The sequence below is a fragment of the Lonchura striata genome, chromosome 27, assembly GCF_050655825.1.
Source record: "Lonchura striata isolate lonStrDom1 chromosome 27, ASM5065582v1, whole genome shotgun sequence".
Classification (NCBI taxonomy): domain Eukaryota; kingdom Metazoa; phylum Chordata; class Aves; order Passeriformes; family Estrildidae; genus Lonchura; species Lonchura striata.
Window position 1 is genome coordinate 1,566,775 of NC_140729.1, and position 21,992 is coordinate 1,588,766.

The window sequence follows — 21,992 nt, forward strand, 5'->3', positions numbered from 1 at the left end:
CCCCCCCCCCCTTAAAAACCACCGACACCAAAAAAAAAAAACAAAAAACCCAAAAACTTCACCATCATCCCTCCCTCCCCGCCCGTCCCCTCCCCGCTCGCCCCCGCGGCCCCTCCGGGGTGGCACCGGGGGCTGATTGTCGTGCTGAGCCCCCCTCCGCTCCGGCCGTCCCAGGGTGTGCTGTGGGGGGATTTGGGGTGCCCGGGGGCGCTCGGAGCCCTCGCTGCCCGCGGCCGCCGTGCCTCAGTTGCCGTAGAAGCCGTAGTAGCCGCCGTCGGTGAGCGGCTCCTTGTCGTAGGCGTCGCCGTTGCGGGGCGGGGAGGAGCTCTCGGTGCTCGAGGGGTACGGGGACACCCGGCGCCGCTTGCACTCGTACAGCCCCGAGTCCGGCGAGTCCCCCGCGGCCGCGGCGGCGGGCGGCTCGCCGGCCCATCCCTCCAGCTCCTTGCCCTTCTCCTCGCGGGGCTCCCGGTACCAGCCCAGAGCCGCGGCGCCGCCCTTGGGGCCGTACTGCCCGGGGCTCCAGCCGCCCGTCACCCCGAAACCCGCCGGGGCCTCGGGGTAGTAGGGCAGGGGCGGGTGCGGGGCGGGCGGCAGCGCCAGCGGCTTCACCCCGTAGGGCACCAGCTTGCCACCCCCGTACCCCCCGTCGTAGCCGCCGTACTCCAGCGCGCCGGGGCCGGGGGGCTGCTGCGGGGGGAAGTACCAGTGGGGAGGGTCTTTGGGGGGCAGGGGCAGCGCAGCCCCCCGGTCCCCCCCGAAGAAGCGGCCCGGGGGCAGCGGGTACTGCTCGGGCACGAAGGGCTGGAAGCGCGGGGCCGGCAGCAGCTGCTGGCAGCCCGCGGCCTCCGGCGGGGACGGCGTCAGGCGGTCGCTCTCCGAGGCCGCGTACATCCTGCGGTGGGGGGGGGGCACACCGTGAGGTTTTGGGGGGTTGTTCCAGCCTCATGAGGCCGGGAGGGCACCGGGGGGGCACGGGAGGGAGGAGAGGGGGTGGCACTCACGAGTCAAAGTTGTCCCGGAATCCTTTGGCGAAGGGGTTGTGGTCGATCTTCAGCTGGGTGATCTGGGGGGGACGTGGGGTTGGGGGGGCTGCCGGCAGCTTGTTCCTCCTCCGGGGTGTCCCCCCCTGTCCCTTTGCCCCCATCCCACCGGAATCCCACCCTTTGCCAGGGCAGGGGGTGCTAGGTTTGTAGGACGGTCCTGGGGGGTAGCGGGGAATCCAGGGGTGGCCTGAAGGGATCCAGGGGGAGGCTCTGGGGATCTGAGGGGATCTGGGGGCACTGGGAGGCTCTGGGATGCTGCAGGGATGCAGGGGGAGATCCTGGGATGCTGCAGGATGCTGTGGGACAGTTCTGGGAGGGATGCTGGGATGCCGAAGGGATCCAAGGGGGAAGCTCTGGAAATGTGAGGGTCCATGGAAGGCTTCTGGGATGCTGAAGGGATGCTGAAGGGATGCAGGGGAAGATCCTGAGATGCTGAAGGGATTCAGGGGAAGATCCTGAGATGCCGAAGGGATTCAGGGGGAAGCTCTGGAAATCTGAGGGTGCATGGAAGGCTTCTGGGATGCTGAAGGGATGCAGTGGAAGATCCTGGGATGCTGAGGTGGCAGGGATGCTGCAGGTGCTGGCAGACAGGGGGGAGGCCACCCGAAGCTGGACACCCTGGATGATGCTGGGGGGGTTAACGGGGCTGCTCTGGCGCGGTTTTGGGGGGCTGTGCTGGCACTGGGATATCCTGCCTGGTTTCTGGGAGGATGCTGAGGGGGTTGCTGGAGTTTTTGCGCTGTTGGGGGATTTTTTTTTTTTTGCGGGGGGGTGTCTCGTACTCACGTCGGCGTTCTGGTAGGCGGTGACGGCGATGAACTGGGTCTCGGGGAAGGCGAAGGTGTGGGTGTGCGGGGAGGGGTACCCGTCCTCCCCCTCGCCCTCCTTCACCTCCGTGACGTGCAGCCGCGGCTGGTACTTGTGCAGCGACTGCAGCACGATCATCTGGGGGGGTAAAATGAGACAGCGAGCGGTCGTGGGGGGGTCCCAGGGAGCTGCCACGGAGGCAGGAGCCTCGCCTCACCTGCCCGACGTTGTTGGAGGCTCCTTTGTTGTTGGTGAGCTTCAGCTTCCCGAAGGAAACCTCCTGCCGCATCCAGTGCGCGCCCGTGTTGGGCGAGTCGGGGTGCAGGTACAGGCGGTTCCCTGGGGAGGGGACAGCGGCGACAGCGTCAGCCCCGCTCCCGGCAGCAGCAGGAGGCTGAGCACGGGATGGAGGGCCCGTACCTGGCATGTTGCCCTCGGCTTTCCCGCACTGCACCCATTTGCCGCCCTGGTAGCGCCAGTGGTGTTGGTCCACCAGCACCACGTCCACGCAGACGCTGTAGTGCGCCACGGGGTTGAGCCCCGACAGGTTGAAGCTGAGGAAGGGGAACATTCGCCTGGGGAGGGGACAGAGGCACGGACACTGTCACCCCACCCCGCTCGGCCCTTGGCGCACAGGGCGGTTTGGGGGGGTGCTGGGGGAAACTGAGGCAGCGCGGCGCCCACCCCCCGCCCCTCCCGCGGCCGGCGGGGTGCCCGTGAGGAGCTGAGTGACCCCGGCAGCTGGGGGATGCTGTCGGGGCCGATCCCCCCCCTCCCGGCATCTTCCTCCCCCTCCCCAAGCACCTTCCGGATCGGAAACCAACACCGCTGCTATTTCGGGCTGGGCGCCAGCCCGCGCCAAGGGCAGGAAGGGGACACGGTGGCACCGGGGGGCACCACGGGGCGGCAGCTGCCACCCCCCCGGGGGCCGCACCCCCCCGACCCCCGGGGGTCCCCTCAAACCGCAGCGCTGCGCTGGGAGATCTCCGCTCCCGGCTCCGTCCATCCCTGCCCGCTCGCCCCAGTGGTCCCCAGTAGCACCAGTAGCCCCCAGTAACCCCAGTGGCCCCAGTATCCCCAGTAACCCCAGTAGCCCCAGTATCCCCAGTAGCCCCAGTAGCCCCAGTAGCCCCAGTAGCCCCAATAACCCCAGTAGCCCCAGTGGCCCCAGTGGCCCCAGTAACCCCAGTATCCCCAGGCTCCCCAGTAGCCCCAGTAGCCCCAGTAGCCCCAGGCTCCCCAGTAGCCCCAGTAGCCCCAGTAGCCCCAGTAACCCCAGTATCCCCAGGCTCCCCAGTATCCCCAGTAGCCCCAGGCTCCCCAGTAGCCCCAGTAGCCCCAGTAGCCCCAGTAGCCCCAGTATCCCCAGGCTCCCCAGTATCCCCAGTAGCCCCAGTAGCCCCAGCCCAGGTTGGCAGCGGGACCTCCAGCCGTGGCTGCGGGCAGCGGCTCGGCCCCCACGCGGTTCCCAGCCGTGGAATTTTGGCAATTCCTGGAGCTCCGATGGCCGGAGCTGGAGCCCGGTCACCCCGGGCATGTCCCCCCGCTGAGAGCCACCACCGGGCACCCCTCAAACCCGCACGGGGACACGGGGGTGTCCCCAAACGGGGATTATTCACCCCGAATTCCTGGGGGGAGAGGGGACGCGAGGGGAAAAGGGGGGTCCGGGCCCCCGCAGGAAGCGGGGCTGGGGCAGCGCCGGGGGAAGAGCAGTGGAAAGAAAAGTCAGCGGGTGGAGGCTGACTCAAAATTGCCCTTGCGAGAGGGTGAGGAATAGAAAAAGAAAGAGAAGAAAAAAGGAAAAATAGAAAGAGAAAGAAAAAAAAAGAAGAAAAAAAAAATAAGCCAGAAAAAGACAAGAGAAGAAAATGAAGATTAAGAAAAAGAAGGAGGGGGAAAGGTAGATAAAAAAATAAAAAGAAGAAAAAGGAAGAGAAAAATGAAAAATAACTGAAAAAAAAAGAAGAGGAAAAGTGAAGAATAATCAGGTGGAGAAGAGAACGAAGGAGAAGATAATGACTAAAAACAAAAACATGAAATAGTAAAAATAAGAATGAAAATATGATAAAGAAAACGAAAAAGTAAAAGATAAAGAGAACGCTAAAGATACAGAGAAAGATTAGGATAAAAAGAGAAGCAGAAAGAGAAAGAAGCGGAGAAAGCGGCAGCCGTGGCGAGGAGCTGCACGTGCTCGGGACCGGCGCTGGCCCCGAGCATCCCGGAGCCCCGGGGACCCCCGAGCCCCCTTTTCCCCCGGTGTGCCCCGAGGGGCCGTCCCGCGGGCTCACATCCCCTGTGCAGCGAGCTCCGGGCGGCCGCGCTGGGGCAGGGGCGCTCCGGCCGCTGAGAAAACATCGCGACCGCACGAAAAACCACCGGGGAGCCGCCGGGGCACCGGCCGAGGCGCCGGCTACGGGCGCGCCGAGCTCGCAGCGCGGCTGCTGCACCAGCCCCAGCTCTGCAAGGAGCGGAGAGTTTAAAAACAGCTTTTTTTTTGGAGGGGGTTGGTTTTTTGGGGTTTTTTTTGCCCTCCGCTCCCACAGCGAGCTCCCCGGCGCTGCCAGCGCAGCCCCGGCGCTCGCACGCTGCCGCCGCCGCGGGGAAACCGCACGGGCCCGGCCGGGCACGGCAGGGTGGGGGCAAAACCCCAAACCGCGCTCGCCTCGCCTTTATTTTTAACCCCCCTCGGCGCTCGAGGCAGGATCGGGCTCGGGCACTGCGGTTTGGGAGGTGCCCTCCCCCCAAAAACAGCGGGTGGGCACCGCCGGGTTCGCCCTCGGAGGTTTTGTCCCGGCGTGACCCCCTCGGTTCGCGGCGGCGCGGGGACACCGAGGGGACAGCGGGGACACTGGGGACACGGGGAGGGTGTCGGGTGCGAGGGAAGGGGTGCAGGGGGTCAGAGCCTCCCCCTGCCCCGGCGGCAGCGCGGGGACCGCGGGAGCCACCGGGGCCGCGTGGGACACGGGCCAGCCCCGCTGCACGGCGGGCACGGGAGGGGCGGGTGGCATGGCACGGTGGTGGCACGGCAGTGCAGAGCACGGTGACATGGTGTGGTGACAGAGCGATGCATGGCATGGTGACATGGCACGGTGGTGACAGACCAATTCACGGCACGGTGACATGGCATGGCTGCTGGACACGGTACGGTGACATGGCACAGTGGTGACACACCAACACATGGCACAGTGACATGGCATGGCTGCTGGACATGGCGTGGTGACATTGAAAGGTGACACACCAGCACATGGCACGGTGACATGACATGGTGACACACCAATGCATGGCACAGTGACATGGAACAACTGCTGGACGCGGTACGGTGACACGGCACAGTGGTGACACAACAACGCATGGCACGGTGACATGGAACAGCTGCTGGACGTGGCACGGTGACATGGCAATGCACGCCGTGGTGCCACAGCACGGTGGCACAGCTGGATGAGTCCCGGTGACGCCGGTGGCACTGCTGCCTGGCACGGCACATCTGCACAGCACAGCTGCACTGCCCGCATGGGTGACGGGGCACAGCTAAAATGTCACAGCGCAGCCGGGCACGGTGACAAGTCACAACATGTCTGCACCGACCCCGCCGAGCTGCCAGCCGGGCACAGCCACTGCCAGCCCGGCAGAGCCACCCCCAGTGTCCCCAAAAGGCGCTGCCACCTCTGCTGTCCCTCCTCAAATCAAAGCCACCCGCTGGACTTTGTGTCCCCAAAGCCACCCCAGTGTCGTCCCCGAAGGCAAAGCCATCCCTGTGTCCCCAAATGCAGACAGAGCCCTGCAGCCCCCAAAAGCGAGGCTGTGCCATCCTGAGCCACCCCCGAGTGCAAGGACAGCCCTTGTGTGTCCCCAAATGACAGGGACAGCCCCTGTGTCCCCCCGAAACGCAAAGCCAGCCCCTCGTGTAACCCCAAAACACAGCGCCAGCCCTTGGTGCAACCCCAAAAGCCAAAGCCAGCCCCTGCGTCCCCTCAAAACGCAAAGACGGGCCCCGTGTCACCCCAAAGGGCAGGGCCAGCCCCTGTGTCACCCCAAAACTGCAGAGCCAGCCCCGGCCCTGCTGCAGAACCCCAGGGCAGGAATTCCCCGTGCCCGTCGCTGCCGGGGTGCCGGCGAGCCCTTGGGGCTTTCCGCAGGAATCCTGCCCTGCCCAGCCCCGAGAGCGCGGGGACACAGCGGGGACACAGCGGGGACACAGCGGGGACACAGCGGGGACAGGCGTGGGAAACCGGCCGGGAATGGTCCGGACCGGGATGGTTGGGGGGGGGTGGCCCAGGACAGGGCGGGATGGCTCAGGATGGCACGGGACAGCTCAGGATGGCACGGGACAGCAGGAACGGTGCCAGCAGGGTCCATCCCAGTGCCTGGCCAGCTTCGCCCCGGTGCCACCACGTCCCCCCAGCCTCAGCTCCTCCCCGGGGGTCCAAGGGGGGGGCTGCACCCCAACAGTGCTGAGGGAGAGGCGGGATGGGGCTGCAGAGCCAACAGCGGGATGGGAACGCGTCCCCTGCCCTGCCCCAGAGCCCCCCGGCCTGGCAGGTCCCCGTTTTGGGGTTCAGGTCCCCTCCTCGGGTCCCCGTTTGGGGCTCAACGTCCCCCTGGAGCCCCGCTGGGGTTTTTCCTGTCTCAGCAGCGCTGCAGCCCGGCCCTGCACGCTGCAAAAGCAGCTCAGGGTCGGGGGAAACGGATGTTCTGTGGCTCTGGGTTTGACGCTCTCCACGGGCTTGGGCTCGCCGTGAGCCCCCTCTGCACAGAGCAACCCCCCCTCAGCCCGCAGCCCCTCCATCGCGGGGCATGGAGCTGGGAAAAAACCCCAAACCCGCCGGCTTCAGGCTGGGAGGTGAAAGCAGAGGCGCAGTGGGCCAGGGGGGATGGGATCTGTGGGGCCACCCCAATTTCCAGACCCTCAGCAGCAGGTCCTGACACCGCAGGGGCGACACTTCCCCAGCACCCAGCCGGGAAAGAGCGGAGGAAAGAGGGAAAAAAGCAGAATTTTGGCACATTCCTGCAAGGCCTGAGGGATGGCGGGCGACAAACAACAATTTGGGGTGCCCTCCACCCCTGCCACCCCCCGGGGACGTGTCACCCCACCCGTGCCGGCGCGGCTTGGCTCGGAGCGGGGCCGGGCACGGCCGTGGCAAACCGAGCGGCCCTAACGTGTTTAGACTTCCAACACATCCAGCAGGTCGGGCTCAGCATCGAAGTGACACCATCTGCCTCCCGGCCGAGCCAGCCGAGGGGCGCCGGGCAGAAAGGGACCCCTGGGCGCGGGGATGGGGCTGGGCAGGGGGGGCAGCGCGGCAGGAGGGGTCTGTGCCAGCTGCCGAGGGCACAGCGGGGGGAGGCAGCCCTGCTGCCCCTTGGCACGGCGTTTTGGGGGCCCCTCGGGGGGATCTGGCGGAGGCGGAGCTGTGTGTGATCCCTGCTGGGATCCCGTTCTCACCGAGACCCCCAAAGTCCAGCCCAGGGTGGGGTTACCCTCGTCCTCATCACCCCAGGGTGGTGCTGAAGGACGGGTTCAGCATTTCGGGCTCCCCTTGCTGCCAAGTTGTGTCGACTCCACGGCCCCACAGAGCACCCAGAGTCCCCAAACTGGGGTTTGGCAGACACCCCAAAAATCCCCCAATCCTCTCCCAGCCTCGGGCAGCTGCAGCCCAGCACGGAGGGGACAGCGAGTGCCCGGCTGTGGCGTCACCCAGGACATTTTTGGCAGCCAGGACGTGGCCAAAACGCTGCCCCTTCCCTGGGCACACGTGGGGCGGCCGGGCTCTCTCTGCCCCACAGAGAGGGGGGGTCCCACCCCAGCGAGGGGACGGGGAGAGGACAGGGTGTCACCCACCACCCTCCCACGGCGCTGTGGGGTGGCAGCAGCTCCTCGCCACTTGTTGCAGCGCCGAGCTCCGGATCCGGCCCGTGGGTTGGGGCCGGATCAAAGCAGCCAGCACCTCTGCCACCTTCCTGACACCGAGGGTCCGGACCCCCCTGTCCCTCCCTGGTACACGTGGGGACACCCCCAGACCCTTTTCTCCTTCCCACAAGCCTCAATCCCCAAGGCAACAGCACCAGGGGACGTCTGGGATGCTTTGCCTCCCCCTCGCAGGCTTTTCTTGAAACCCAACACGGGACGGGGCTCCCCCTCTTGCACCCCCAACTGCACAAACACCTCCCACCCTTCCAGCCCGTTGGGGATACGAGGCAGGACCCCTCAGCCCCTCACCGTGCCAGCCCCCCGGCTTGTCCCACCCCCCTCACTGCCGGTGTCCCCACCGGCAGCTCCCGGTCCCCGCACACCCCGGTCCCGCCAATCCCCCGTCCCCCCCCGTCCAGCCCACCGCAGTCCCCTCCAGTCCCTCCCAGTGCCCCGCCGCCCCCTAGCCCCGCTTTTCCCCGGTGCTCCCCGGCTCTCCGGTCTCGGCCCGGAGCCGCCCCGGTTCTCCCGGCTCACCTGCCCTGCTTGGTGATGATCATCTCGGTCTGGTGCTTGTGGAACTTGGCCCAGAGCGGGTAATTGTTGAGCATCACCTGCACCTTCCCGGCCGCCCGGTACCCGGGCAGGGCACAGAGCGGGGGGCACAGCGGGGCCCCCCCGCCGCCGAAACCGCCCTCGGCGCCCGCGTAACCTTCCACCGGCCCGGCGGGAGGCGGCGGCGCCCGGTACGGCGGGCACGGCCCCAGGAACCGGCCGCCGAAGCCGCCGGGAGCGCCGTAAGGCAGCGGGGGGGCTCCCGGTTCCGGTCCCCCTCCATCACCGAAGAAAGCGGCGGCGGCGTCCCGGGGGCCCGGCGGCTCCTTGGCGAAGCTGGCGGCGGCGCTGAGCATGGGGGCGGCGGGCCGGGGGGCTCCGGTGCCCGGCTCCAGCGCGCCCATGGACGGGCGGGGGGCACCGGCCCCGCTCAGCCGCTCATGGGGGTCCCCGCCGGCGGCGGCCCCGGGACGCGGCGCCGCTCAGCGCTGCCCGCCTGAACCGGCTCCCGCCGCCCCCTCCATGCCCGGTGCTACCGGGGGAGCCCCGAGCGGCGGCGGTCCGGGGACAGCCAAAAGGGAGAGGGGGCGAAAAAAACCAACCCCGCAAAAAATACCCTAAAACAGCCGGAAAACCCCTAAAAGTGGCGTGGGGGGGCTCCGTGCCCTGTGCCGGTGCCGGTGCCTCACACGCTCCACCTGCCCATCCCCGCGGCCCCGCGCTCTTATCCAAAGAAGCGGCTCCGCACCGGGAGCTCCGCCCTGCAAGCCCTCCCCACCCCCGAGCGGGGCGGGCCGGGGGCGGGGAGGGGGCCACGCGGGACCGCGACACGCGGGGAGCCGGGGACGGGACGGGGGAGCGGGGGTGGGGACACGGGAGGGGACAGGGACAGTGTGGGGACGCAGTGACAAGGGGGGGCCACGCTCCTGCCCGTGTTTTGGGGTTTTGGGGGACACAGGGAAGGGACAATTCGGGCCCTCCCCCGCCCTGGTGTCACTGCGGTCACTGCTGGGGGGGTGACACGCCTGAGGGGTGGCGCTGACAGCTCGGCGCCTCCTGGTCCCCCCTCCCCTTGTCGGTTTTGGGGTGGTTTGACATCCCCACGAAGCTCAGCCGAGCCGTGCCACCCCCCGTGCCACCCCGTGCCACCCGAGGCCAGGCCTTCCCGGCACCTGTCCTTGACCCCGCCGTGCCCGGGGAAGTCCCGGTGTCCCCCGGAGCCATCGCCGAGGCGTTTGGCCTTGGCCGCTGCCCAGCCCGGCTCCCGTCAATACTTTCCATTCCCGGTGGCTCGGTGACACCCACACCGCGCAGCAGGACGGGTGGCACTGCCACTGTCCCCTCTCCTGGCAGCTGGGCACCTTCCCCACACCGCCGGGACACCCCTGGGGCTGGGGCGGGGCAGGAGGAGAAGGGGGAGCCGTGGGTCGGTACCGAACCCACACCGGAACCACCCCCGGGATCAGGGTCACGGGTGGGGATCCCCCGGGGACAGCGGGGTGGGGACGGGGACAGGGATGGGAATGGGGATAGAGGTGGGGACAAGGAACAGGAATGGGGACAGGGATGGGGATTTGAACAGGAATGGAGAAGGGGACATGGACAAGGAACAGGAATGGGGACAGGGATGGGGACAGAGATGATCTCTCATGATTGGAGATAGGAACACGGGTGAAGATGGCAGAGGTGGAGGTGGGAACACAGCTAAGGATGGGGACAGGGATGAGGATGTGGCCCGGGACGGGGACGGGTCAGCCACAGGGACAGGGATGAGGACGAGGAATGGGGACAGCCCAGCTGGGGGCAGGAGGAAATGGGGAGTTAAGGAGGCGGCCGGGCGGGAGGACGGGCCGTGGGGCCGGGGCAGACGCGGGGGGCTCGGGGGTGTCCCGGGGGGTGTGGATTGGCCCAGCAGACGCAGCTTAGCGGCCATTCGGGCCGGCTTTGCAGCGCTGCCGTTGTTCAGAGGGGTCCCGGCCTTCAATCTCTATGCAAAGCCCCCCCTGCTGACCCCCCCCCACACTTTTCCGGCTCCATGAGGCTAGCAGGGGGGACAACATCCCCCGTTCAGCTGTCCCCACCCTCCCGGGACACCCCCAGACCGCCAGGGCGCTGCCACCCCCTCCCCACCCACCGAGCTCTCAAGTGAGGAAAAGAAGGAAAACAAGGAAATTTCCAGAATTGTTTTTTCTAGGAGGGAGCATAAAGGCCGGAGGGGGGTTAAGGACGGGGGGAGCGACTCATTAACGGGGGGGGAGCGAGCGCTGAGGCACAAGTGCTCCTAACGTCACGGCGCGCTAATTCATTCCCGTTTTGCCATCGCCGCCGAGAATAAATTCACAGGGACACCCCCCCGCTGAGGGACCAGCGCCGTGGCCACCCAGAGGGTGTCGGGCTCGCCAGTGTCCCCAGCGCGGCCGCAGCTGGGGACCCGCCACCGCCACCCCGCGTCCCCCTCGCCCTGAGGGTCCCGGTCCTGGACGGCGCCGGCAGCGGGGTCCGGAGGGGCGCGACAAGGAGCGTGGTGGCCCTGTCCTCAGGATGTCACGCCCTTGAGTCTCCCCCTGCCACGGTAAAGTGACACCAGGGACACTGGAAGGCGCGGCGGGACTCCTGGGGAGATGGTTGTCACAAGTGTCCCCGTGCAGGGAGGACTCGCGCAGGGCCGGGAGGGACGGGAGGGGACAGAGGGACAGGAGAGACAGAGGGACAGGAGGGACAGAGGGACAGGAGAGACAGAGGGACAGGAGGGACTGGAGGGACTGGAGAGACAGAGGGACAGGAGAGACAAAGGGACAGGAGGGACAGGAGGGACAGAGGGACAGAGGGACAGGAGGGGACAGCAGGGACAGAGGGACGGCAGGGACAGCAGGGACAGAGGGACAGAGGGACAGGAGGGCCAAAGGGACAGGAAGGGACAGCAGGGACAGCAGGGACGGGAGGGACAGAGGGACAGAGGGACGGGAGGAACGGCAGGGACAGGAGGGACAGGAAGGACAGAGGGACAGGAGGGACAGAGGGACAGGAGGGACAGGAGCCGTGTCCTGAGCATCACCTTGACCGGCCACCAGCTGTCCCATTGGCCGGGGACAGGGATGCTCTGGGACATCCCGGACACCCCTGGGACACAGCGTCCCTTGGGATGGGGCGCTCTGAGCCTGAGCTCGGCCCTCCACCAGGAGAGACCACCGGGATTTGGGCTCCAGCCCTCCCCGCAGCCGGGCGTCCTCCCCCGCGGGGCCCTTCCAGAGCTCCGGGACCTGCTCGGGCTTAAATCCCCTCCTTCCCCAGCCCCGTGCCTCAGTTTCCCCTCTGTGGGTGACACACACGTCACACATCCGAGCGTCCCCGGGGTGGCCGAGGCCAGCACCTTGTGGTCGCCGTGCCCGGTCCCTCCTGGCCACCTTCGTGGCTTTGGCACTCGCCGGACGCCCTCGCAGAGGAGCCAGGAGGAAGTGGCTCGGCTGCAGGACACGCCCGGGGCTGGCGACACGTTTGTCACCACGGGCCACCTCCCTTCCAAAGTGCCAAGCCCGTGCCCGTGCCCGGCAGCATTCCCGGGATCCCAAACATCCCTGAGCCCAGCCTGGCATCGCCCGTTCCTCAGTTTCCCCCATCCCTGGGGTCTCCAGCGCCGGGATGGGGGTTGGACCCTTGGTGGGGGGATTATCCCGGATTTCCCCGTCACCTCTGGGGAATGTCGCATCCTACACGGCCCCGCTCCTGGGCATCGTCCCCAAAACCCCGCAGAGGGACAGGGCAGAGGGTCGCACCCAGCCGGGGCTGCAATTCTGAAGTCTCCAAAGTGTCCCCAAAGTGTCCCCAAAGTGTCCCCTCCCTCCAGACCAGCCCCCGGGCAGGTTCTGCCTCTGCCATGGAAGGACGCGGCAGGAATTTGGCTTCTGGGGAACGAGGGGAAACTCGGCGGTAATTTTCTTAGTCAGTGGCATTGTTCCTGTTTTCATTATTAAAATGAGCACGAGGGTACCGGGCACCAGCGGGGGCTAAATTTGGTCTCAGGGAAAACCAAAAATACTGCCCCCACCCCAGAGGAATTTGCATCTCGCTGCTGCTCGAAGGCAGCGCGGTGACGAGCGCTTCATGGAAACCTGAATTGCAAACCGCAGGGCCCCCGGGCCGGCCCGGCCACCTGCCACCCACCCGGGGCCGCCTGCCACCCACCCGGGGCCGCCTGCCACCCACCCGGGGCAGCCTGCCACCCACCCGGGGCCGCCTGCCACCCACCCGGGGCGGCCTGCCACCCACCCGGGACCGCCTGCCACCCACCCGGGGCGGCCTGCCACCCACCCGGGACCGCCTGCCACCCACCCGGGGCAGCCTGCCACCCACCCGGGGCCGCCTGCCACCCACCCGGGGCCGCCTGCCACCCACCCGGGGCAGCCTAACACCCACCCGGGGCGGCCTGCCACCCACCCGGGGCCACCTGCCACCCACCCGGGGCGGCCTGCCACCCACCCGGGGCCGCCTGCCACCCACCCGGGGCTGCCTAACACCCACCCGGGGCCGCCTGCCACCCACCCGGGGCCGCCTGCCACCCACCCGGGGCTGCCTGCCACCCACCCGGGGCAGCCTGCCACCCACCCGGGGCCGCCTGCCACCCACCCGGGGCCGCCTGCCACCCACCCGCGGGACCCCCGGCCCGGGGCCGCATCCGCCGCCCACCTGCAGCCTGCGCCGGCGGCGAGGGACGGAGCCGCATCCCCGCTTCCCCCCGGAGCGGAGAGACGCTGGGAGCCCCCCCAAGACCCCCGCCCGTCTCCCACCTTGCAAAGCCCCCTCATGTCCCACCCCAAGCACTTTGTCCCCTCTGCCGAGGCTGGCCAGGTCCCCCAAGTCCTCTGAGTCCCAGCGGGGAAATCGAGTCACGGGTGGTGCCGAGCAGAGCCGGTGGTGGGTTTTGGGGGGCTCAGCTCCCCGCGTGGAGGGTCCCAGCCGCTGTCCCCCCCACGCCGCGGCTCCTCCTGCTGCAGCCCGGCGTTGTCACCCTCCTCTTCCTGCCCCAAGCACCCCGCGCAGCCCCACCCGGGCAGCCCCGCTTTGGGGGACCCCCACGGGGGGACGGAGGGAAGGAGCCCCGCGGGGGGGTCGTGGCGAGGCCCCTAAAGAACTCTCGAACCCCCTGGGCAAGTCCTGAGCAGCGCCGGGAGGATGCTCAGCCCCGCCGGACCTCGCGGGGAAGGGGCACCCAAGGGTGACAGGGGTGGGTGTCGCTTCGCCAGCGCTACCAGGGCCAGGCCCGGGCCAGCCGGGGGTGACAATTCGGTGACAGCTCCGCGTGGCGGGGGGGTGGCTCAGCGGCCCGGGGAGGGCGAGCAGACGGCTCCTTAATCTCGGGGAAGGAAGCGGCTCTGGTTACGGAGCTGCCCTCGGTGTAAAAGGAGAGCGACAGGAAGAAAAGTCATTAACATCGTTCCAGCCGCTGCCATCCAAAACCCTCCTGGTGCTGAGCCCCGCGCCGCCAGCACCGCTGCCCCCCGTGCCCCCCGTGTCCCCCGTGTCCCCCGTGCCCCCCGTGCCCCCCGTGCCCCCCGTGCCCCCCGTGTCCCCCGTGCCCCCCGTGCCCCCCGTGCCCGCTGTCACTGCGCTGTCCCCCCGGGAGCGCTGGCGTTGGGTGGCACCGCCATGAGATCCCCCCAAAACCCCTCCCTGGGGTGGTCCCGCTGCCGGGACTCAGCGGCGGGGGGACCCCGGTCCCTCCTGTCCCCTCTGCCCCGGAGACCGATCCGCGCTTCGGCTCCGGTCCCTCCTCCTCTTCCTCGCCCCGGCCGTGGCAGCCTGCGTGGGAGGTGGCAGCGTGCGTGGGCAGCGCCCCACGGTGTCCTCGCTCCGTGTCCCCGCTCCGTGACACCGCGGCCGGGGTGCCCCCCGCGCGTGGGGCGGGACACCGGGGGGGATCAATGGCTGCGTGGGTGTGCAAGAGCGTGCTGGGGGTGTCCACGGGTGTGCAAAGGTGTGTCACGGGCTGGGGTGTGAAAGGGGAGCTGAGGGGGTTCGGGTGTGCAAGAGGCTGCCAGGGTGTGCGAGGGGGTCCCCGAGTGTGAGAGGGGGCCGGGTGGGTGTCAGGGTGTGCCGGGTACCGCCGTGGGTGTGCAAGGGTCGCAGCCACGCGTGTGCAAGGACGCAGCTGTGCCCGTGTGTGCGCATCAGGCCGACACCGTGCGCCGGGCCGGGGGGTTCCGGGGGGTCCGGGGGGGTCCGGGGGGGTCCGGGGGGTCCGTGTCACCCCCCGCCGCCGTCCGCGGCCCCTCGCCCCGCTCCTGTACGAGGCGATTTTCTTCAGCGGGAGCCGCATCCTCGGCGAAGAGCCGCGGCTCCCTGGGGAGCGCCGGGGGGCTGCAGCCCCTGTCCGGCCGGCTTAGCGTGACGGGGGCGCGGGGGGCTCCGGGCCGGCGCCCCCGGCCCTTCCTCTTCGTCAGCGGGAGGCGAAGGCCGGGGAGTGATGTGCGCTGCCCGGGCGGGGGGACGGCGGGCGAGACACGGGCTACAGCTTCTGACAACACGCGGCCCCCGCGGGCACACGCGTGTGCGGGATCGCCCGCGCCGCTGCCAGCGCCCTCCCCAGAGCCCCCCCCGGTCGGGGATCCGGCCAGGGAGGCGTCCCGCGGGCTAGGGGACACGGGTGACGTGGGGACATTGTGGGGCTGGACCCCTCTGGGATGGGGGTGAGGATGGTCCTGCCCGGCGGAAGGGGTGGAGATGTGGATGCTGCCCCACAAGTATCGGTCCTGCCCCACTGGGATCAATCCTGACCCACTGGGATCAATCCTGACCCACAGGTACCGGTCCTGCCCCACTGGGATCAATCCTGACCCACTGGGATTAATCCTGCCCCACTGGAACCAGTCCTGCCCCACTGAGACCAGTCCTGCCCCACTGGGATCAATCCTGATCCACTGGGATCAATCCTGCCCCACAGGTACCGGTCCTGCCCCACTGGAACCAGTCCTGCCCCACGGGGACCAGTCTTGTCCCACTGGGATCAATCCTGATCCACTGGGATCAATCCTGCCCCACAGGTACCGGTCCTGTCCCATGGGGGACGGTCCCACCTGTCAGACCCCGCCCTGTCCCAGCGTCCCACCACGATTTGGAAGGTCCAGCCCTGCAGGAGCTGTAGGGTCCCACCCTGCAGGGTCCCATGTTCCCCCACAGCATCTGATCCTGCCCCGTGGACTCTATTCCTGCTTTCCAGCCCCCCATCCTGCCCTATAGGGTCCGGTCCTGCTCCAGAGGTTCCCCTCCTGTGCTGCAGGGTCCTGTCCTGCCATCCTGACTCCCTGGGGAGTGGGGTCCCGACCCACTCTGTGGGGTCTCACCCTGCTTTTTGGGGGCTGATACCCCCACAACATCCCATCCTGCTCCACGGGATCCCATCCTGCCCCACGGGATCCCATCCTGCCCCATGGGATCCCACCCTGTCCCGCACGTCCCCATCGCACTCTGTGGGGTCGCACCCTGCTCTAATCATCCCCGATGGGGTCTATTCCTGCTCCACCAGTCCCAATCCTGTCCCGTGCGGCCCCAGAGGGTCCGGTGCTGCCCCGGAGGGTCCGGTGCTGCCCCGGAGGGTCCGGTGATACCCCGGAGAGCCCGGTGATACCCCGGAGAGCCCGGTGCTGCCCCGGAGAGTCTGGTTTTGCCCCGGAGGGTCCGGTTTTGCCCCGGAGGGTCCGGTTTTGCCCCGGAGCGCCCGGTGCTGCCCCGGAGGGTCCGGTGGCGCCCCGGAGGGTCCGGTGATACCCCGGAGAGCCCGGTGCTGCCCCGGAGCGCCCGGCGCGGGCCGGGCCAGGCGGCCGGAGGCGGGGACGGACGCTCAGAGCGTGCCAAGCGGCAGAGTTAAAAATACCCGCGGGGGCCGTGCCGACGGAAGTGGAGGTGTCGCCACCGGCTGCTCGGGGTCGGGGGGGGGCCGGACTCCGGTGTCCCGGCCCCCGCCAGCGACCCTCGTACCCAGCACCGCGACCCCGCCGGGGTGGGCGGCAGCAGCAGCGGCAGCCGGGTCCCGGCCCTCCCCTCCCAAAATCGTGGGGCAGGAGGAGAATCCTCGTCGCCGTCACCCCGGGGGGGGGTCACCCCCAGCCCGGCTGCGCCCCCCGCCACCGCCGCGGCCGCGGAGAGGTGGCCTTGGGGAAATGCGAAGTGACAAATGACGCCCCGCGCGCGTTCATGGATGTGACGCGGGGCTGACACCGCGCTCGCACCCGGGAAGAGGGAAGGAAAGGAGGAGAAAATAATAATAATAATAAATAATAAGAAAAAACCGAGCCAAATAACAAATTCCAATCAAATGTTAAAAATAGGTCGCGGGGAAGGACCCGGAGCCGGTTTCGTTTCAGCCGCGGGTTTAAAGGAGCCGCCCGCGGGCCCGGGGCACCGCGAGAGCCCCGACGGTGGCGGGGGGGACGGAAAGGAGGGAGGGGGCGATGGAGATGAGGGGAAGGGGACGCGCCACCCACGCCACGAGCTCTGCCAGGGCCGTGGGACCCCAGCCCCAAATCCCACCCGGTTGGCACCCCGTTCCTGCCACCAAGAGGGGCCACATCGTCCCCAAATCGCCGCTGTCGCAGCCCTGGAGGGCTCTTGGACAGCCCCGGCTTTCTCGTGGGGGATCGGGGCGGGACCCACCCGGGACCGCTGGGCGTGATCCCGGGAGGGCGGCCCGGTGCCGGGGTGGCCCCGCGGCGGCCGCAGCCGCGGTCCGGGCGGGTCACCGGGAGTTCAGGCCGCCGCTGTCCGTGACCCCCGGGTGGCGGATTTTGGGCCGGCGGCCAGAGCGGGGCCAGCCGCGGGTCATGTCCCTCACGGCCACGCGTGTCCCCGTGGCCGCGGTGACTCGCAGCGAGCGCTGAGGAGCAGCACCCTGGGGACACGACAGCCCCGGGGCCAGCGCCGCGCCCGGCCACCACCGCTGCTGTCCCCGAGAGCCGCGCAGGGACCGGGGGACGCATTCACCGTCCCTCCCCTGGTGACAACAGGGGCAGGGGGTGCCGGGGCGCGGCGGGATTTGGGGAGGGGGCTGTGCCCTTCCAGCAGACCCCCCCTTCGGATGCTCGATCGGGGTGACCCCGAGTTTAACCCCACTTACGGCGCCGGCAGACGCTGTCCCCAGCGCAGATGGGATGTGACAGCCGCCAAGTCCCCCCCGGCGGGCGCTGGCGAGGCGCTGGCCGTGGCGCGGGGGGGTCGGCGAGCCCGGTGTCACGGCGCGTTGGCTCCGTCACCTCCCGCAGCGGGGCGGCGGGGCCGGGCGGCCCGCGGCTCCCCGGGGCCCGGCGGCGCTCGTCGCTCCGCAGCTGATGATGGTGCTGGGCACATGGCAGCCGGGACCGCGCTTGTGCGGGCTCCGCGTCCCCCCCGAGCTGTCAGCTGAGGCCGCCGTGCACAGGGAGGGAGCCGATCCCACCACGGGCACCGGGGACACCGCGGTGGCTCGGCCAGGAGGGGACACGGCGCGGCCTCCCCCAGGCCGCGGTGTCCCGGCTGGGAAGGGCAGGAGGTGCCCGGGCACCGCGGGTGCCACCACCGCTGTCCCCTGTCCCCGAGGTGTGGAAACCTCCAGGAAAAGCATCTGCGAGAGGACAGGAGATGCTGGCACTGCTGCGGGACAGGGACAGTGGGGACAGCAGGGCAGTGACAGGCGGGGGGCAGGAGAACGGGGGGGGCACAAGGAGCAGCTCCGCTCGGGGTGTGAGCACCCCAGGGTGAGGCAGGGACAGGACTGAGGCACCTGGGAGTGATGTGGGCACCCTGGAGGGATGCTGGCACCTGGAACACAGCTGGATACAGCTGCCCAGGGGTGTTGCTGGCACCTGGGTGATGTTGGCACCTGGGTGATGCTGGCACCTGGAACGCAGCTGGATACAGGGATGGTGCAGGAACCCCCGACCCTGCTGGACGCTGGTGCCCAGGGGTGACCAAGGGACCCTGGGGTGATGTGGGCACCAGGGTGATGGTGGCAATGGGTACCCAGCCTGGACACAGCCACCCATGGATGATGCTAGCATGAGGATCCACGGTTAGATGAAGGTACCCAGGGGTGACGAGGGGACACTGGGGCGATGCTGGCACTGCATTTCCAGCCTGGACACAGCCACCCTGGGGTGATGTTGGCACCAGGACCCACAGTTAGATGAAGGCACCCAGGGGTGACAAGGGGACGCTGGGGTGATGTTGGCACTGGATGTTGGACATGGGTGATGCTGGCACCAGAACCCCCAGTTAGATGAAGGCACTCAGAATGACCTGAGGATCCCGGGGTGATGCTGGCACCAGGGTGATGCTGGCATTGGATTTCCAGCCTGGACACAGCCACCCATGGGTGATGCTGGCACCAGGACCCCCAGTTAGATGAAGGCACCCAGAACGACCTGAGGACCCTGGGGTGATGCTGGCACCAGGGTGATGCTGGCACCAGGGTGATGCTGGCACTGCATTTCCAGCCTGGACACAGCCACCCCAGGGTGATGCTGGCACCAGGCACCCAGCTGGATGAGGCACCCGAGGTCACCTCAGTGTGACACGGGCACCCTTGGGCGGTTTGGGCACTCTGGGGGGATCCAGGCACCCCGGGGAGGGGCTGAGCTGCCAGGCTGAAGCGCAGCGGCGCCGGCCCCTTTGCAGAAAAGCCGGGCTGAGATCCGAGCCCCGGAGCCAGAGGAGCTGTCCCCAGGGTGCGGTGGCAGCTGGGGGGGGGGCCCGGGGGGAGCCTCCCCCCGAGGGCATCCCCTCCATTTCTTATAAACGCCTCTGGAGCGGCTCTGCCATGACACGGCAGCTCTGGGGGCTGTGGTTAAACCCCAGGGCTCCGCTTTGACTCAGCCGGATCCCCCGCAGCCAGGGGCCTTTCGGGGCGCCCACGGCAGGAAAAAAACGCTCACCCGGGCACCAGAGCCGGGCACTTCCTCGCCGAGCCGTTTCCTATAAACCCCGACGGAGGGGACGCCGAGGTGCCGCCGTGTGCCCCGAGCCCAGCTGGGGGTCCCTGGAGCCCCCCTGGATTCGCTGCTTTGGGTTTGTGCTGGCAGGTGATCCCTCTGGAAGGACAAAGGGAATGAGGGAATGAGATTCCAGAGGGATCTCACCTCAGAGGACATCAGAGAATCCCCTGAGTGACTCCTGCAGCCAGGGGGACCAGGACAGTCCCACCCCTCCAGAGCACCCTCGGTCCCCGTGTCCCTCCCCCCTGCAGGGGACAGCGGGGCCCGAGCAGTGAGAATTGTTTCGTTTTTTCCTCTAAATGATAAAAACACGGAGAAAAGGGGGAAAAAAAACCCGAAACCCAACCCAACTGAAAGCTGGAAAAAGAAACCTTAAAGGTGCCCAAAATAAGAGGGGGTTTTGCTGGGAAAAACAAAAGAAACCCATGAAGTTATCACCTAGGAAATGGTGAGGTGTGACCCACTGGCGTGGGGACGCATGGGACACAGGGGACATGGGGGACACAGGGGGACACAGGGGGACATGGGGGACACAGGGGGACACAGGGGGACACGGAGCCAGGCGTGTCCCACCAGGAGTGGGGGGCACAGCCGGGGTGGGAGGGTGCTGCGCACCCCTGGGTGGCCCTGGGGACAGTGCCCTGTGCCACTGCTGGGGACAATTAGAGGGGACAATCCCCCGGGGATGCTCCCACCGCCCTCGGGACAGGCGGGAGGTGACAAACCCCGGCCCTGTCACGGCTGAGGCAGGCCCGGCTCGTCCCTTGTCGCCGCAGCTGGCACAGCCAGGCCACGCGGGGGACCTGCCGGCTCCGGCCGGACTCGGGACGCCACCAAGAGCCACCAAAGCCACCTTGCCCCACGCCCCGCACCGTGGGGACAGCGGGGCCGCATCCCCGGAGCCCCTCGGGGCGGCTGAGGGGGGCTGCGGGGTGGCTTTGGGGACACTGTGGGGGTGGCATCGCGGTGGCCGCGTGGGGAGGACACCCCCGCCGTGGGACGGTGCTGTCACCGAAGGCACAGCCCAGCGCTGCGGTCGGCAGCTCCCCCGGCGGGGCGCAGCTCGGGGGGGTCACAGGAAATGGGGCCGCAAACGCCCCCCCCGGGCACCCCCGCTTCCCTCCGCGCTGGGCAGTGCGAGGCGGCGGGGTGGGAAAGGGAAACTGAGGCACGGCGGCAGCCGTGGGAGCCGCTCCCACTCGCAGTGAGGTGGGCTCAGAGTCTCCCCACGGGGACGGGAGGGTCCCCACGGCTGACAGAGACGCGGGGACATCACCCTGCTGGCGGGAGGTGCCAGCGTGGCACCGAGCGACGACCACCGAGCACCCCGGGACCCCCCATGAGCTGGGGCACCCCCAGGCAGCGGCTCGGGGGTGCCGGGGCCCCCCAGGCTCCGGCGAGCATCGCGGGGACGCTGCTGCAGCAGGTGACACCTCCTGAAGGGACGTGGTTTTGGGGTCCCCGCGGTGCGGGGGGAGCCGGGCGGGTCCTGAGTCAGCGGCAGCCGCCCCCGGGGGAGGCGGTGCCGGGACGGTGCCGGGATGAGTAACGGCAGCGCCGTTTGGCATTTATCACGTGATTTCAAAAAAAGAGAGACAAAACCGGGGGAAAAGGCGGGCGGAGGGAGAAGGGGGGGGCCCGGCACCCCCGGACCGCGGGCAGGCCCCGCTGCGCCCCCAGCCCGGTCCGAACTGGGGGACAGCCCGGTCACGGCCCCGCCGCACGCGGGTGCCTTTGGGGACCCGACCCTGCAGCATCACCTCCCCGGGGGGGTCACCGTGTCCCCCCTGTGCCCCCTCCCCGGCTCTGCCTCTCCCTCCGGTCCCCCGGAGCTGCCGGTGCCCAGCGAGGGGCGCGGGCGGTGGGCAGAGGCTGCTCTTCCTGCCCGTGCCCGGGCAGACGCGGAGATGAGGCGGCGATAAGGCTGCGGCACCGCGCCTTATCTCCTTCACACCATCGGCCCGCGGCACCGGGAGCCGCCCTCGCACCCTGCTCGGGGCCGGGCCGGGCCCGGAGAACCGGGACGGGACCCCCCCGCAGCCCCCCGGGGCTCCCCGGCCGGAGAGCGGAGCTCGGCCCGTGCCCGGGGCTCCGTGCCCGGGGCTCCGTGCCCGGGGGTCCATGCCAGGGCTCCGTGCCCGGGGCTCCGTGCCCGGGGCTCCATGCCCGGGGTTCCGTGCCCGGGGGTCCGTGCCCGGGGTTCCGTGCCCGGGGGTCCGTGCCCGGGGTTCCGTGCCCGGGGCTCCCTGCCCGGGGGTCCATGCCAGGGCTCCATGCCCGGGGGTCCGTGCCCGGGGGTCCGTGCCCGGGGTTCCGTGCCCGGGGCTCCATGCCCGGGGGTCCATGCCAGGGCTCCATGCCCGGGGGTCCGTGCCCGGGGGTCCGTGCCCGGGATTCCGTGCCCGGGGGTCCGTGCCCGGGGCTCCATGCCCGGGGCTCCATGCCCGGGGGTCCATGCCCGGGGGTCCATGCCCGGGGGTCCATGCCAGGGCTCCGTGCCCGGGGTTCCGTGCCCGGGGGTCCATGCCAGGGCTCCGTGCCCGGGGTCCATGCCCGGGGCTCCGTGCCCGGGGGTCCATGCCCGGGGGTCCATGCCAGGGCTCCATGCCCGGGGCTCCATGCCCGGGGCTCCATGCCAGGGCTCCGTGCCCGGGGGTCCGTGCCCGGGGCTCCATGCCAGGGCTCCGTGCCCGGGGGTCTGTGCCCGGGGGTCCGTGC

The 21,992-nt window shown here is 69.1% G+C and overlaps 1 protein-coding gene across 1 annotated transcript; it reads right to left on the reverse strand.

Annotated features, from left to right (window-relative positions):
* Positions 1 to 34: 34 nt before the first annotated feature.
* On the reverse strand, positions 35 to 9,053 carry TBX21 (T-box transcription factor 21). The gene is made up of 6 exons (XM_021545478.3): positions 8,299 to 9,053; positions 2,274 to 2,428; positions 2,071 to 2,192; positions 1,833 to 1,991; positions 1,005 to 1,066; positions 35 to 895 (listed from the first exon to the last, which is right to left on the reverse strand). Exons 1-6 carry the CDS (start codon positions 8,718 to 8,720, stop codon positions 244 to 246), a joined length of 1,572 nt encoding a protein of 523 aa, XP_021401153.3. The 5' UTR covers positions 8,721 to 9,053; the 3' UTR covers positions 35 to 243.
* Between the last annotated feature and the right edge of the window lie 12,939 nt (positions 9,054 to 21,992).